Here is a 14,819-nt window from a genome sequence, read left to right on the forward strand (position 1 = left end):
ATCCAGGCGCTCTCTGAAAAAGCAACAGCAATAACAACTTTACATTCTAACTTTGTGGTACCGTAATTAAACAAATGGGAATATTTAAAATAATCCCCTATGGCTTTCCATTAATTATTTTAGGTCTTCATTTCAGTTCCCGCTTTTGCAACAATCATCGTTTTCATGTGTCTGATAATGTTATATGCGACGGTCGTCACAATCCTCTATGATAGAAGGTAGGTATAACGATGAAGAAGCACTGACAGTAAATATGTTATTGCAAGATTGATATATCTAACATTGTTTTTCACAAATTGAAAAACAGAATGTCTAAGCTACGCTTAATGAATTGTTGTACATTACCAGTATTTCAAGTAATATAAAAGTTGAAATTTTCGTGTTTATAAATGTGTGTGCGTTGACTTAAAATTAACTGCAGTGCGGATGGCCTATACTTCAGAAGGTATGTCGGTAAAAGTTGCATAAGGATGGACGGTATCTCGTTTATTGTAATGCAAAGAAACTAATAAAATAATATCAACAAATAATAACAGATGTCCCGGGAACATGTTTAAACGTTTTCTCAGGTAGGACCCGACCCTGGTCAATACCTGTAACAACCTTACGTGTTGCACTTTATATCCGAGATCACGTTACAAATCGGTGAATTATACAAATGTGAATTATAATTGTTATTTGTTAACTAACAGTGCTTTTAAAAACTACAAATGATATAAATTATCTGTCCGCATTCATTTCAAAATAAATATATATGTTTTTTTCATGCTTTGTTTCTTTCGGAATTATGTCATATGTATAATTTACTGCACATGTGTTGTACATTCGGCTGTCCTACTGAAACCCCGTTATATCGCCACCTCCGTTATACCGCCAAACTTGGCACGGGACAAAATATGCTGGTATAACGGGGGACTGCTGTATTGTAAATGTGAGAATTCTCACGTATGCAAATGTCTGCGTTAACGTTGTGACTCTTAAACTTGTGCACAGTATACATATTTCGCGTTGCCAATGGTTTTAAAATCTATACAATCTATGTCTCTATAATCAATATTACTTAATATGTATTTATAAATTTGATAAATATTTATCTACTCGGATATTTTAGCGCCAATTTACCCGACACGAAATACGCCTCCATTTTCACACCACCTACAATTCACACTGTACACTGTACAACTGCACTTAAAATGTAAGTTATGGTTTAAGATTAGTTAAACTGAATTTTGATACATTTAATTTCTTTCCTCCCAAAGATGTTTGTCTTCAAAGAATCAACATCAAAATGATAATACAAACGGAACATCATCCAACATTCCAGGAGATGAAGGTTATGTAAATATGCCGTTACCACCCAGTTCCGACGTACTTCATGTTTCAGGTTATGTTTTGTCTTTTAAGTTAACATGTCAATATGGTTTATAATCAAGACTTGTCAGTATAGAAACATTGACGATACGTTTATGTTAACTTTACTATGATAGTAAAGTATCTGTGGTTGTATATGTTTTATATTTATTATTTCTGATCAGAAAGTAAATATTTCTTTAATGAATGGGACAGAAGGTTACAAAAAATGTCAAGCATAAATGCAGTAGGCCGTTTCTTTTATTGATGATGTTGTTGTTCTGAATACTATGAAGCAATTTTCATTGATTGAAAAATTAACAACTATGCATTGTAAGGATTAACAGCACCTTAACTAACGAGATTTTTAATGACAATTAATTTAGCGTTATTTATTTCTGTTAAATGTAGCAAGCATGTTTCCTATCATTATATCGTGTTAATTGTGTTTCATTTGGATTTTAGTTTTTGGGATAGTATCAGAGTGAACATTGTCTCTGCGCTTTTGCAAGTGCGTCTGTTAAAAATCGATAAAGGGAAGAAAGCTATTGTTTGCGCGAACGAAATTCGAAATTAACATGTCTTTTTCAGTCTTAGCATGGTCTTGTACCTTGATATTATTTTTGAATAACATTGATGGTGGTGTATTCAAAACTGACTTCAACAAACATGCTTGTAAGAAAATGTCTGTTAGTTCAAGCTCCAGTGCAGTTATTACTTACACAATATATATATTAGATATGGTATAGTTTATATGATGCATTGATATGTATGTCCATCTATGATACGGTACTTGGTTTGTAAGACGTGGATGCAATAATGAATAAACGAATAAGAATTAGTAAACGTATCGAATGTCAAATTACTACGGAAAATGTTCGCTGCAGTTCAATTCAATTTTCGTCGTTTTTGTGTCCCCTAATCAAGATGAATTAAGCAATACAGCAAATATAAGTAAACAGAACATTAAACATTTAAAACAATTGAGAAGGGCGAAACTAACACTGGACGAAAATTGATTCATGGGCGAAGGGCGAAAGACTGACTGGGCGAAACAACCCTGTATAGAGTTATCTTCTCCTGTGTTAGAACAAGAAATGAACAACTGCTGCTCTAGGGACCAAACCTGATGGAACTTTAAATTCACTGCTAACTGCATGATCGTAATCGACTTTTTATATTGGACCCCGTCAAAACCAGAGATCTCCGTCTGTACTATATCTTCTTGTTCAAACCCAACATACCACAAACGAATTAGTCTGCTATCCCTGTGCTATTCCTTCAAGAGTTTTAATTTGTTCTTGCACTTTCATTTTTGCTTGAAGGGGGCATTTTCTTGAGTATTTTTCATATGCCTGTTGTTCAAAAGTATGACTGGATAATGCGTCGTGCTACCGAGCCAAGGTTGCAATATTCCACTGACCTGTATCTAACTTAATAAATATATCATGACTAAATTCAACTATTTGTTAATTATTATCTGAGTTGGGTTGGCCTAAGTCGTAGACACTGCTGTATTTATATTTTTTCCTCTCAGTATCGAACTCATAATGTTTGCAGCGCTTTAGTGAATATTGGAGATACGCAACCTTAGTAAATGTATGCAGCATTTCGTTGCAGCGGTGAAATCCCTGTGTTTAAACTGATGCTGATCGGATACATATTTACAACGAAGCCTGGTGCTATCTTTCGTTTACATATTTATTGAATGGATGATTCAGTTACTTTGGGTTTCCCTGATTTACACAGTGAAGAGTTTTATGAGACTGGTGATGAGACAAGCTCATCACATTCAAGTGTTGAGCATGATCAAACCCAAAGTGAAACTACTCTCCTCAATGCTTAGTTGAATGATGAACTGATGAATCAGTCTTTTTGTTTGTTACAGATGCAAAGAATAAGTTTGATGAAATTCAGTCCAGTATATCTGAAATGATGAAATAGCAACTTGAAAAAGACATGGAAAACACTCGTATGAAAACTGAAACTCCAATCTTATGACGGAAGTAATGATCTGGAAGATCATCTTACACAATTTTCAGTATAATCTGAAATAAACAACTATATTTACTCTGTCAAATCACTTTATTTGGCGGGTAGTCTGCAGAGTGCAGCTCGTGCTTTTGTCAGAGGGGTAACCTCAGTTCCACAACGATATTTTGACAAGTCTTGTACATGGACTTAATAGTCGTCATGGCTCTGTCAACAAAACAGATGTATTTAGGGCACAGCTCTACAGTAGAGTAAAGGGGAAGAGTGAATCTCTGCTATATTTAGCTCGGCCAATTATGAAACAAACAAGACAAGCATATCCTTTGGCACCATCGTCAGTTACAATCTATTATATTGTCATTTGGTCATTTTACTGATTCAATCAATGATCTTGAGGTTAAGGCTCAGGAAAGCATTTTTACGGTCAATAAAAAGACAGAAACTTGCTGTTCGTCTCGAGACTTATCGTCTTGCTGACAGAAAGAGAGGGCAACAAGCTCGCCCAGTACAAGTCAGGGTCAGTGACAGTGACACCTAAGAACACGGGTGTAGGTAAAGATCTCAACGAATCATCCTCTAGTCCTTCAGAGACTCCTAAATCATCAGGTACTGGTTCTCAATTGCAAAATGATCATAACAGAAACAGACATTCACAATCAGTCGTCAAGCACGCGATGATAAAAGGACTAGAACAATTTCTATAGCGATTCCCTTTCGAATCGAGATTTGTGTTCTGAGGAAGATAATGAAATTTATTTAAGATTAAACCAAAGGATAATTTTGATGTCATTGAAAATATCCTAATCTTTCTTCCCTGACGCTTTGGTAATAATTAGAGTTCGTAGGTTTACATGGAGACTGCACAGTGAATATATATATAAAAAAAAAATGATGTCGCCTTACATAGCATGACGTTACAACACCTATGACGTCATACATAATTTGACGACATATACCATACTGTATTACAAGTTTGACATAAATAAATTCCTCTACATAAGACTGACGAAAAAAAAGAATCTAAAAAAATATTAGATACAATCATTATGGGTATATGAATGTGTCAACACAGCATGACGACCGTTGAACCATAACAAGGATGGAACGACAAAAGTGAAAAAGAAAATCATGAACTGCCGTGAATAGCTTAATGATTATGTTTAAATTTGTTCAACTTTTATTTTGTTCATGTATGAAATTAAACAATATTGCATAACTTTATTTTAATATCAATGTTATGTTTAATGGATCACAGCCATACACCAACTCTTGTTAAAATACTTGTACTGAATTAGGCGGAGTGTTGACATACCTACATGTTTCATGAAAGGACCGCAGTTAAACAACTTTGTACATAATCAGCCTAGTGATAGCACAACTACGTGTTCATTGAAGGAAACGCTTGTACAAAACTCTTCTACTTTATATACGTATGTTTATTTTACAACAACTGTGAAATAGGTTCACTAACTTATGTTAATCACTCTTGTTGGCCCGGATAGAAGCGCACAGATAGTTAGAAATAGGAGGAAACCCACGTAGTCAAGCAGGTGACCCAATACCTTTCACCGCCTTGGTGAACGGCGAGTGCGTTTTCCACTGGGCCACCCGACCACCCTGTACTCTTGTACTGAGTCAGTGACGTGTTATGAAAACTATGTGTTCATTGAAAGGAACGAACCATCAAATACCAGGCGTTCCGTATTACACATAAGCTCTAATATCAAGTAGAAAAAATGTACCACAGCTTAAATTCTTAAGGGCAACATTCGAAAATCTTAAAAGACCGTTAGACAATCACTGAGAAAAAATCAAGAAATACAGCATGTAAATTTCATCACAAGCACCGTAATAAATTCAGTTATATTTAAAGTACTACCTATGAATTCGAAATTAGTTGTAAAACTGAACTGTTGACAAATGTAAAAGGACAATAAACATATCATTTAAATGCTGCCGAAATTATGAAGTAATTGTGAATTAGTAAATATTTCATAGTAAATATATATTTCGATGGAGATTGTATTCAAGACTAAATACTCTAAGTATATTTAGAACTATGTAATAAATTCCCAGCTTCGACCCTTCGCTGGATATTGCATTATTATTTTTCTATATAGATATTTTGTGTAATAGCTATACAGTGTAATATCATGCATATATTGTAAACATGTTTTTCTTAACAAAGTCTGTTTAAAACTGCCATAAAGGTATGCTTTTAGAGCGCAAATAAAGTGTGCTCTCAAAACCAGACAAGTCCGAAATCTCCCCTTCTCTCCTTACAAATCAAGTAGACCCCTGGACCGGAAAATTATCTCCTCCCTACAAAACATGAACCCCAACCAACACCAAACAGAAACCCAAACAACCCAATAACCACTAGTAGAGGGGTTGTTCTACAATATCCCCATAAATGCAAACAATTTTCTCAGTCCCTATGAAATAAAAGCAACACGCATGATAAATTATTTCAAGGGCAAATTAACCACAACAATGCTTCTCCTGTTCAAATCACCTACAGTCCGGCGGAATATAAGATAAGGAAACAAAATATTCACAGTAACTCCATTCGTACACGGTCATAAAAACAACAAATTAACAAAGAGACAAAAGGAAAAACGAAGCAAAACAAATCCTACGCGGAAGCAGTAAGTTACGAAAAACATTTTCACGACTGCGTCTCTTTCTTCCGGGTTAAACGCATTCCTCAGTGTATATTTATCCGATCACAAGTTGAATCCCACTGTATTTACCACAGAAACGACCAGCCAAAAGATGCTGCTAATTTTCATTGTATTGCTTCTCCAGATTTCAGGTCAGTAAGTTCAATTTACACTCCTGCTCTTCAGCTTTATTTTGATTCTGTGAGATTCCTGTATTGTTTGTATTAAATCAGGAAGTAGACTTATGTGTATGAAGATATTTATGTCTTGAATGCCTAGGAGAATCCTATACCAGCGATGAGGTTTACGTTTGCATATATATAGTGTACGTACTCGTTATACCGTACAGCGACGGACTTAGGTGTTAGTTTTATCATACTAACCCCTGCAGAGACGAAACATTTTTCTGCAATAATGCCTTAATTAACTATAAAGTGTGCTTACACGCTACTACAGTATCTATAAATGTAGATTCAACAGTCGTTACGAAAAGCAACGGAGGAGAATACAAAACAATAGAAGCAATAAAATATTATAGTCGCCTGTGCGAACGTTAAGATTTTCAAATATTGCAATGGGTGCAACAGATTTATTTTAACTAAATATAGGCAAGATAAGTTAATCATCCAAGCAAAATACCAAGTGTTTGAAACTACATCTAGCAAGAACATTATTTCCGTAGTACGAAAAGCAAATGAAGAAAACATGGATTTATAAAAAGAAAACAATGATAGATTTTGTTGCTCCTTTGTGCTGTTAACAGACAAATTTCAATCCAATGGCTAGATTTCAGAAGATAAGCATGAGGTTAGTTCGAGGGTTAAGCTTCAAAATTCTTATCCCGTAGGTTGAAATTATTGATTATTTTTCTTCCACACTTTTCCACAGAAAAGTCTGGAAGTTTCAGAATAATAGATATGTAAGCTGTCTTTTCGTAGGTAGGTATGCACAGGTTGGTTCATAATTTCGTCACACATTAAAAGGACCATTGATAATAACACGGTTCATTTAGGATTTTCAAAGAAAGATGACAGGTAAAACATTTACCGATAGAAAAGAAAATATATTGGTATATGTTTACAAAATAGCTATAGGGTGTAATTAAATAATAATCATGTTTAGACTTCTACATCCATTTACTGCTTTTAAAAAAAATCCTTATGTTATATTCCTAGTATGAGTTTAATACGGTTTATTTCGTATTTATTAAAACCTCACATTGATGTTTATGTATCGTGCAATATTTGAATAAACAAATCCATCATGACAGAATGTTTTTCGGATTATATTTATTCATAAATGCAGAGTACAGCATTTAAATCATCTGTTTATATTCAAATATATTCTACTTATGAAGACATTGTTCAGTAATGGATTTGTAATATAAATAGAAGAATAATGCGATACATTTGTGTAAATTGTTTTTGCAGATACCACTGGAAGTGAATGTTCAGATGTTGCAGAATCGTATAATATACCTTGTAAGTTATTTATCGTTGCTACCAGGTGCAGTACTTGTATAAATGTTGAGTTGATTTTTTTTTTAAACGTATTCTATTATAATAAGGGCATATTCTGATGGTTTTTTCCTGCCCTTCAATATATCATCCTACTAGAGATATCTGATAGCATTTTAGTTCTGATGTTTACAGTAACTATTGACTCAGACATTAGTTCAGTACTCATATTTACAGTAGCTATTGACTCAGACATTACTTCAGTACTCAAATTTACAGTAACTATTGACTCAGACATTAGTTCAGTACTCATATGTACAATAACTATTGACTCGGACATTAGTTCAGTACTCATATTTACAGTAACTATTGACTCAGACATTAGTTCAGTACTCATATTTACAGTAACTATTGACTCAGACATTAGTTCATTACTCATATTTACAGATAATGTAACTTGTATGGTAACTTTATACTTATATTTGCTTATGATCAATTTGAGAGTAGTTTCGTTCCCATACCAGTATGTTATGTCACCTTTTCGAACATTTAACGCTCTGTTTGGTCGTTTCGGCTTGATGTGCTCGGTAAATCATTTGGATTGTCATTTCATGCTTAAGAAGGCAGATGATTATTACAAAGTGGTTAGAATTAGGCGCGTTATGGACCTGACGCCATTTGCTAATGAAGCATTTTTTTCAGACGCAGGGCAAACAACGTTTGATCCCAGAATATAACTATCTAAAATATTGGAACAGTAACTGGAAACTGTTACGATGTACCTGGCAACCCTCAATGGGACGTAAATCATCAACTATTAGGGACACTTATAGATGTCAAGTGCACACAGTTGTCTTGGATTGCTATATTTCACAATAGAGTAAAAAAATATATGACAGCTTTGACTTTCTCTAATATGAAATGAATGAAAAACTATTTACGAACATAACCATGCTCGGAGGGAGGGAAGTAATTCAATTAATATTGGTAAAAGAGCTTCTAGAATAAAAGAAACCCATATCAATCATATCATCAAACCATTTTAATTAAAAAACGAAATCCATAAAGTTCATAACATATTGTGTGCCTGTTCTAAGTCTCAATCGTACAGCACGAGAATAGAATAAAATATCATGCCACTGCCGAAAACGGCATTTGAATTGGAGTTCTGTTTACCTGCATACACATTGTTTTAAAGAGGAAACTTATACATTGCTGAACCTTTATCATAAACAAATTTAGATGAAAAAACAAACTGGGTTCAAAGAATATAAATGCAACGAGGCAAGACTGGATTCGCACATTGCGGAGTCTCTGTCAAATAGGACTCCTTTATCGTTGGTAGCCTTTTGGACCAGACCAAAACGAAATATTAGAATGAAATTCCCTAGTCCTTTTCAAACAGTAGGGCCAGATCTTCATTTGATTTTGCGTTATGACTCCACTAATTCGTATTATGAATATGATAACAGATCTTTGCTAACATCAGTTATTCACAAATTGTGTCACTTCCTGCATTGACTGACTCCCGATTTCACTGAATTATAATGTAATTTCATGTTCAAACTAGTGTTCCTGTGTTATCTTTACATCTTTCCACAATATTTACCGAAGTTCTACGATTTGAAATGTTTGTAAACCATTTATTAGATGAAAAATGACTTGAATACTTCAAGTATTGTTTTTTATATATAATTTTGTGCGTAATATGTCACTGATCACTTACATACAAGAACCAGCCATTTTGTAACTTTTCATCTTTCTGGCTTAGGCATTCCTATCAGTAACCAATGATGTTAGAAAGCAGTTTCACTGTTTATGCTTTACAGCAGTAATTGTAGAAATAGTAATACACTCTTATGTGATTTATAATAATTATATTATGTATATACTAATATTACAGATATCCGGATGTGTGAGGATGGCAGCGTGACGTCAGACAAAGTGATACTGGACACACACAGCGCCGGGGCAACAGGGGAGACAACCTGTTCGTGTACTGTTAACGCTACACTTATCTTTGTCATATACATACAACATTACGGTAATGAGTTGAACCCAAGTACAACCGGATGTGGCAGTGAAGTAGTGGTTAATGATACAGTAACATCCGGAGAAAAAATTCGAAGCTTTACATGTAACACAATTGCGGTACAAATAATTTATTCACGACCAATGACTATAACATGGAGTGGTGGACCAAGTGGAGATTCAAAGTACTGTCTCAATATTACAGGTAAATGAAACGCAACAAATCGGGCACTCGCTATTGGTTTATCTAACGAAAGACAGAACAATGACCATCGGTGGATGTATGGTTGGCCTTAATCATGGAATTCATTTATCTAGTTTAAACATAAGAAGGTTCTACAAACGATCCACTCTTTTCAGAAACCCCCACAAAATAACCGTTGCATGAAGTTACGACAAACGTGTTTACTTAATATTATTATAAACAAACTACATGTAACAAACAACAAATTCATTTCAAACAACCAAAGCCTTGGTGTTAGCACAAGTAATCATTATTTTTTATTCTTTATTTGACAATGCTGTTACGTTACATGTAAACTAATTTTTATAATGTTTTCATCATTGTCACCTAATTATTTTTTCATATTTTAAAGCACAATTAACTGAATCTTGTGTTATTTCTAATAATCTTTCAGGTTTACTTACATTACCTAATACCACGTTTACTATAACATGTAATAAGCCAGCAACCCCGACGACACTACAACCAACAACATCAACAACCCTAACTACCACGACAACTACACAAGGTGACGTCACAAGTCATGAACCAGCTACAGGCGTTGAAACGGACACAAAATCCGTAACTCAAACAACTTCAGCAACCAAAACATCAGGTACGTCACTTACTAAGAAAATTCTTGAACAATGTGAAATTTGAATTGAGGACTCCATAACGCTTTGAATTGATATGTCAATTCCAGCTAGAATTCTGCAATTTCTTCATTTAAAGCAAACCTTTTTGATATAGTCCACATGGTTTTCATATGATGAAAAATAACACAGATATACTAACATAACCTAACCATTTATATCAGCATCTGGTGTTTCAAATTTCACGTTTTGTTAGAAGCCAATTTTGATTGTATTTTGCAGCGGTTCGTTGTAATTGTGAGGAAGACGGAACCGTACATTTATCGGGTGGTTTTTTTTGTTTGTTTTTTTTGAGAAATATATTTGTCATGTCCCTGTGTTTGAGATAGAGCTATCCAGGGTATGAGAGGGGTGTAATGAATTTCTATCTTACATCCCATTTCACGTGACGTGACGGCACAATGGCTCAACAATGACGAGTGGGGAAAATTATGACGCCGCAAAGTGGAAAGACTATGTGATTTCATTTAAACCCTTACCGATATATTTACCGTATACGTTAGAAAGATTACATTTTATTGCGCGAATTCTGATTGCGAATATGGGTTATGCTTAATAACAGATTTGTTTTCGTTAAAATAACTCAGGGAAAATTTTATATTTCAAAATGGTAATCAGTTCAAACGAATTGTCATGGTTTCTGAGCTAATGCCCAAAAGTGTAGGATAGGAAAATTTCAACCTCGGGATTTTCAAATTTGGCAAAACCCTCGACAAAGCCTCGGGTTTAATCAAATTTGAGAAACCCGTCGTATGGAATTCCCCTGGGCATGAAAGAGTTTTATAATCTTTTATATTCAAAAAACAAGAATTGCAATTTTGTACGTAAATCAAGTTACTATTTTTCTTTGAGCGTAATTAACATAGATACCTATTTAATGTAATTGATTTATATTATAACTAACAGCGAATCCAGGCGCTCTCTGAAAAAGCAACAGCAATAACAACTTTACATTCTAACTTTGTGGTACCGTAATTAAACAAATGGGAATATTTAAAATAATCCCCTATGGCTTTCCATTAATTATTTACATATTTCGTGGATATGTATATTTTAGGTCTTCATTTCAGTTCCCGCTTTTGCAACAATCATCGTTTTCATGTGTCTGATAATGTTATATGCGACGGTCGTCACAATCCTCTATGATAGAAGGTAGGTATAACGATGAAGAAGCACTGACAGTAAATATTGTATTGCAAGATATACATATAAAACAATGATATTCACAAATTGAAAAACAGATGTCCCGGGAACATGTTTAAACGTTTTTTCAGGTAGGACCCGACCCTGGTCAATACCTGTAACAACCATACGTGTTGCACTTAATATCCCAGATCACGTTACAAATCGGTGAATTATACAAATGTTAATTATAATTATTATTTGTTAACTAACAGTACTTTTAAAAACTGCAAATGATATAAATTATCTGTCCGCATTCATTTCAAAATAAATATATGTGTTTGTTTATGCTTTGTTTCTTTCATATGTATATCATATGCATAATTTACTGCACATGTGTTATACATTCGGCTGTCCTACTGAAACATTGTTGTATCGCCACCTTCATTAATCCGCCAAACTTGGCACGGCACAAAATATGCTGATATAACGGGGGACTACTGTATTGTAAATGTGAGAATTCTCACGTATGCAAATGTCTGTGTTGTAACTCTTAAACTTGAGCGCAGTATACATATTTTCGCGTTGCCAATGGTTTTGAAATATATACAATCTATGTCTCTACAATCAATATTTCTTATAAATATTTATCTTCTAGTTGATATTATACCGTCAATTTACCCAATTTAAACACACCACAAACAATCATAGTTTAAACTGTACACGGTACAACTGTAATTGAAATGCGAGTTATGGTTTAAGATTGGTTAAACTGAATTTTGATACATTTAATTTCTTTCCTCCCAAAGATATTTGTCTTTAAAGAATCAACTTCAAAATGACAATGCCATCGGAACAACACACAGCACTCCAAGAGATGAAAGTTACGAAAATATGCCGTTACCACCCAGTTCAGACAGCACATATGAAGGACTCGAATTATCTCATGTTGATTTGTCTCCAAACACTTACGAGGTACTCGGGAATTCTGGCACGTGATCCAATGCACGATGACAGTGTAGCTTTAGTTGGTACATCAACTACAGCTGTTTCTCCATTTTGTGTTCAGTAACTTTTACCAATTACTACTTTGTTGAATCTAACCTGTTTCCAAACGCTTTACCTATTTTGTTTTATTCTTTTAAGCTTTTGTACTAAAATCAGTTGGAAATAGACAAAATTGTCATTATAAATGTACTATGAACTGTTTACTTTGATGGGTTTTCTACATAAACAAACTATTAAATAGGTGTTTCCTTACTTCATATTTCAGGGTGTTTTTTTAGTTTTTTAGTTAACATGTCAATATAGTTTATGATCAAGACTAGTCAGTATAGAAACATTGATGATAGCTTTATGTTAACTTTATTATGATAGTAAAGTATATGTAGATGATTATATCTATCATTTATGATTACAAAGTAAATGTTTCCTTAATGAATGGGGCCGTAGGTTACAAAAATTGTAAAGCATGAAAACATAAGGCCCCGTCTGTTGTTGTTATTGTTGTTGTTGCAATGTTTGAGTGATACTTAAAATAACAACTATGCATTTTAAACATATAGAGCACCTAAGCTAATGAGATCTTTAATGACAAATGGTTGAGTGAAATGCACTTTTTATAAATGTAGCAAGCATGTTTCTTAACACTCGTGTTAATTGTTTTACATTTGGATCTCGTTTTAAGATAGCATCAGAGTGTACATTGACTCTGTGCTTTTACAAGTGCGTCTGTTCCTTTCAAATAAAAACTAGAGATCCCTGAGGGATCTTGGCGCCCACTATCGACCAATCTTCATTAGTTCTTTGTCAGTTTGAACTCTTCTCTCCTTTTCTCTTATCTGTTTGATCAGTTTGACTGTCCGTCATCTTAATGATTCTTTTGATCAACCTCAAAAGTTAACATGAACGACAAAGCACCAAGGGAAACCTAAATACCATATTTGAGAAGGCTTCCGCCTTTACATTCTGAGAAATAGCGATACCAATCTTAAACTGTAACAAGCTGACTGCCGGGCCGCAGATCAGTCTCAAAATTTGATGTGCATAACTAAGAACAAAGGTGAACCTTTATGCGAAATTTTAGAAAGATCCCTTTTACAATTTTTAAGAAATATTTAATATGACAATCTACCGGCCGTCTTGATTTTCAAATCATCCCAAAAATTTGAAATGCGGAACTAGGAACCATTGTAAACCTTTATGTGAAATTTGAAAAAGACGTCTCGTACATTCTGAGAAATAACGCTAACAAATGCTCATTTTCAATTTCAAGATGGCTGGCTGTCGGCCATCTTGGTTTCCAAAATGTGATATGCAAAACTAGGGACCACGAGGAACTTTCCTGATAAATTTTGGAAAGACGCCGCCTGTACATTCTGAAAAAAACCGCTTACAAACTTGTTTGTTTGTTTGTTTGTTTGATTTTGTTTAACGTCCTATTAACAGCTAAGGTCATTTAAGGACGGCCTCCCCTGTGTGCAAGATGCATGCGTGTAGTGTATGTGTGTGTATTTTGGGAGGCTGCGATATGTTCGTGTTTGTCTCCTTGTGATAGCGCGGAACTGATGCCGACTTTATAGTGCTACCTCACTGAAACATACTGCCGAAGACACCCAGCAGGACGCCCCACCCGGTCACATTATACTGACAACGGGCGAACCAGTCGTCCCACTCCTAATTTGCTGAGCGTTAAGCAGGAGTAGAAACTACCATTTTTAAAGACTTTGGTATGTCTCGGCCAGGGGACAGAACCCAAAGCCTTCCTCACAGGGGCGAACGCTCAACAAATGGCCAAAAGTGAGGCATTGTCAAGGGAGACATTAGGAAGAAGAAAGTTATTTAGAAAGGAGAGAAGAGATAAGGTCCCAAATTAAGTCGCCTCTTACGATCATGCAATTGGGGGCAGCAGGTACAATTCTTACGCCCTACCTGCAGGGGCTTACAAACTTATGTTTCTTTCAAATTCAAGATGGCTGCCTGTCAGCCACCGAAGTTTTCCCTTCACTCCCCACGTTCGATATTAATAACTTAGAACCATTGGAAACCTTCATGTGAAGTTTAAAGGAGATCTTTCCAGTACTTTCTGAGGCACAGCGCTACGAATTTGAACTCTTAAATTCAAGATGGCTGGATGTCGGCCATCCTTGTTTTGTGACCAGTCCCAAAAACAATTAACATCACTAGGGACCATGGGTGCCCTTCATATGAAATTTGAGAAAGATCCCTACAGTACTTTCTGAAAAAAAGCGCTAACAAACTTGAACTCTCAAATTCAAAATGACTGATTGTCGGCCATCTTGGTTTTGTGATCAGTGATCAGGTTTTT

At 34.8% G+C, this 14,819-nt stretch overlaps 1 protein-coding gene across 4 annotated transcripts in view; it reads left to right on the forward strand.

The window, feature by feature from the left end:
* The window catches only part of LOC110448344 (mucin-5AC-like), a 50,028-nt gene that overhangs the window by 5,728 nt on the left and 29,481 nt on the right, over positions 1-14,819 (forward strand). For 2 of the 4 annotated variants that reach the window (XM_021494527.1, XM_021494528.1), the window contains 4 exons: positions 137-218; positions 1,260-1,384; positions 7,436-7,486; positions 9,366-9,698. In XM_021494527.1, coding sequence (XP_021350202.1) covers positions 137-218; positions 1,260-1,384; positions 7,436-7,486; positions 9,366-9,698 — 591 coding nt within the window. Of the gene's footprint in view, positions 1-136; positions 219-1,259; positions 1,385-7,435; positions 7,487-9,365; positions 9,699-10,131; positions 10,333-10,591; positions 10,637-11,439; positions 11,522-12,300; positions 13,273-14,819 lie in introns of those variants that run through there. The other 2 variants (XM_021494529.1, XM_021494530.1) reach the window with 2 other exon arrangements.

This window comes from Mizuhopecten yessoensis, unplaced genomic scaffold (genome assembly GCF_002113885.1).
Source record: "Mizuhopecten yessoensis strain PY_sf001 unplaced genomic scaffold, ASM211388v2 scaffold4017, whole genome shotgun sequence".
NCBI lineage: Eukaryota > Metazoa > Mollusca > Bivalvia > Pectinida > Pectinidae > Mizuhopecten > Mizuhopecten yessoensis.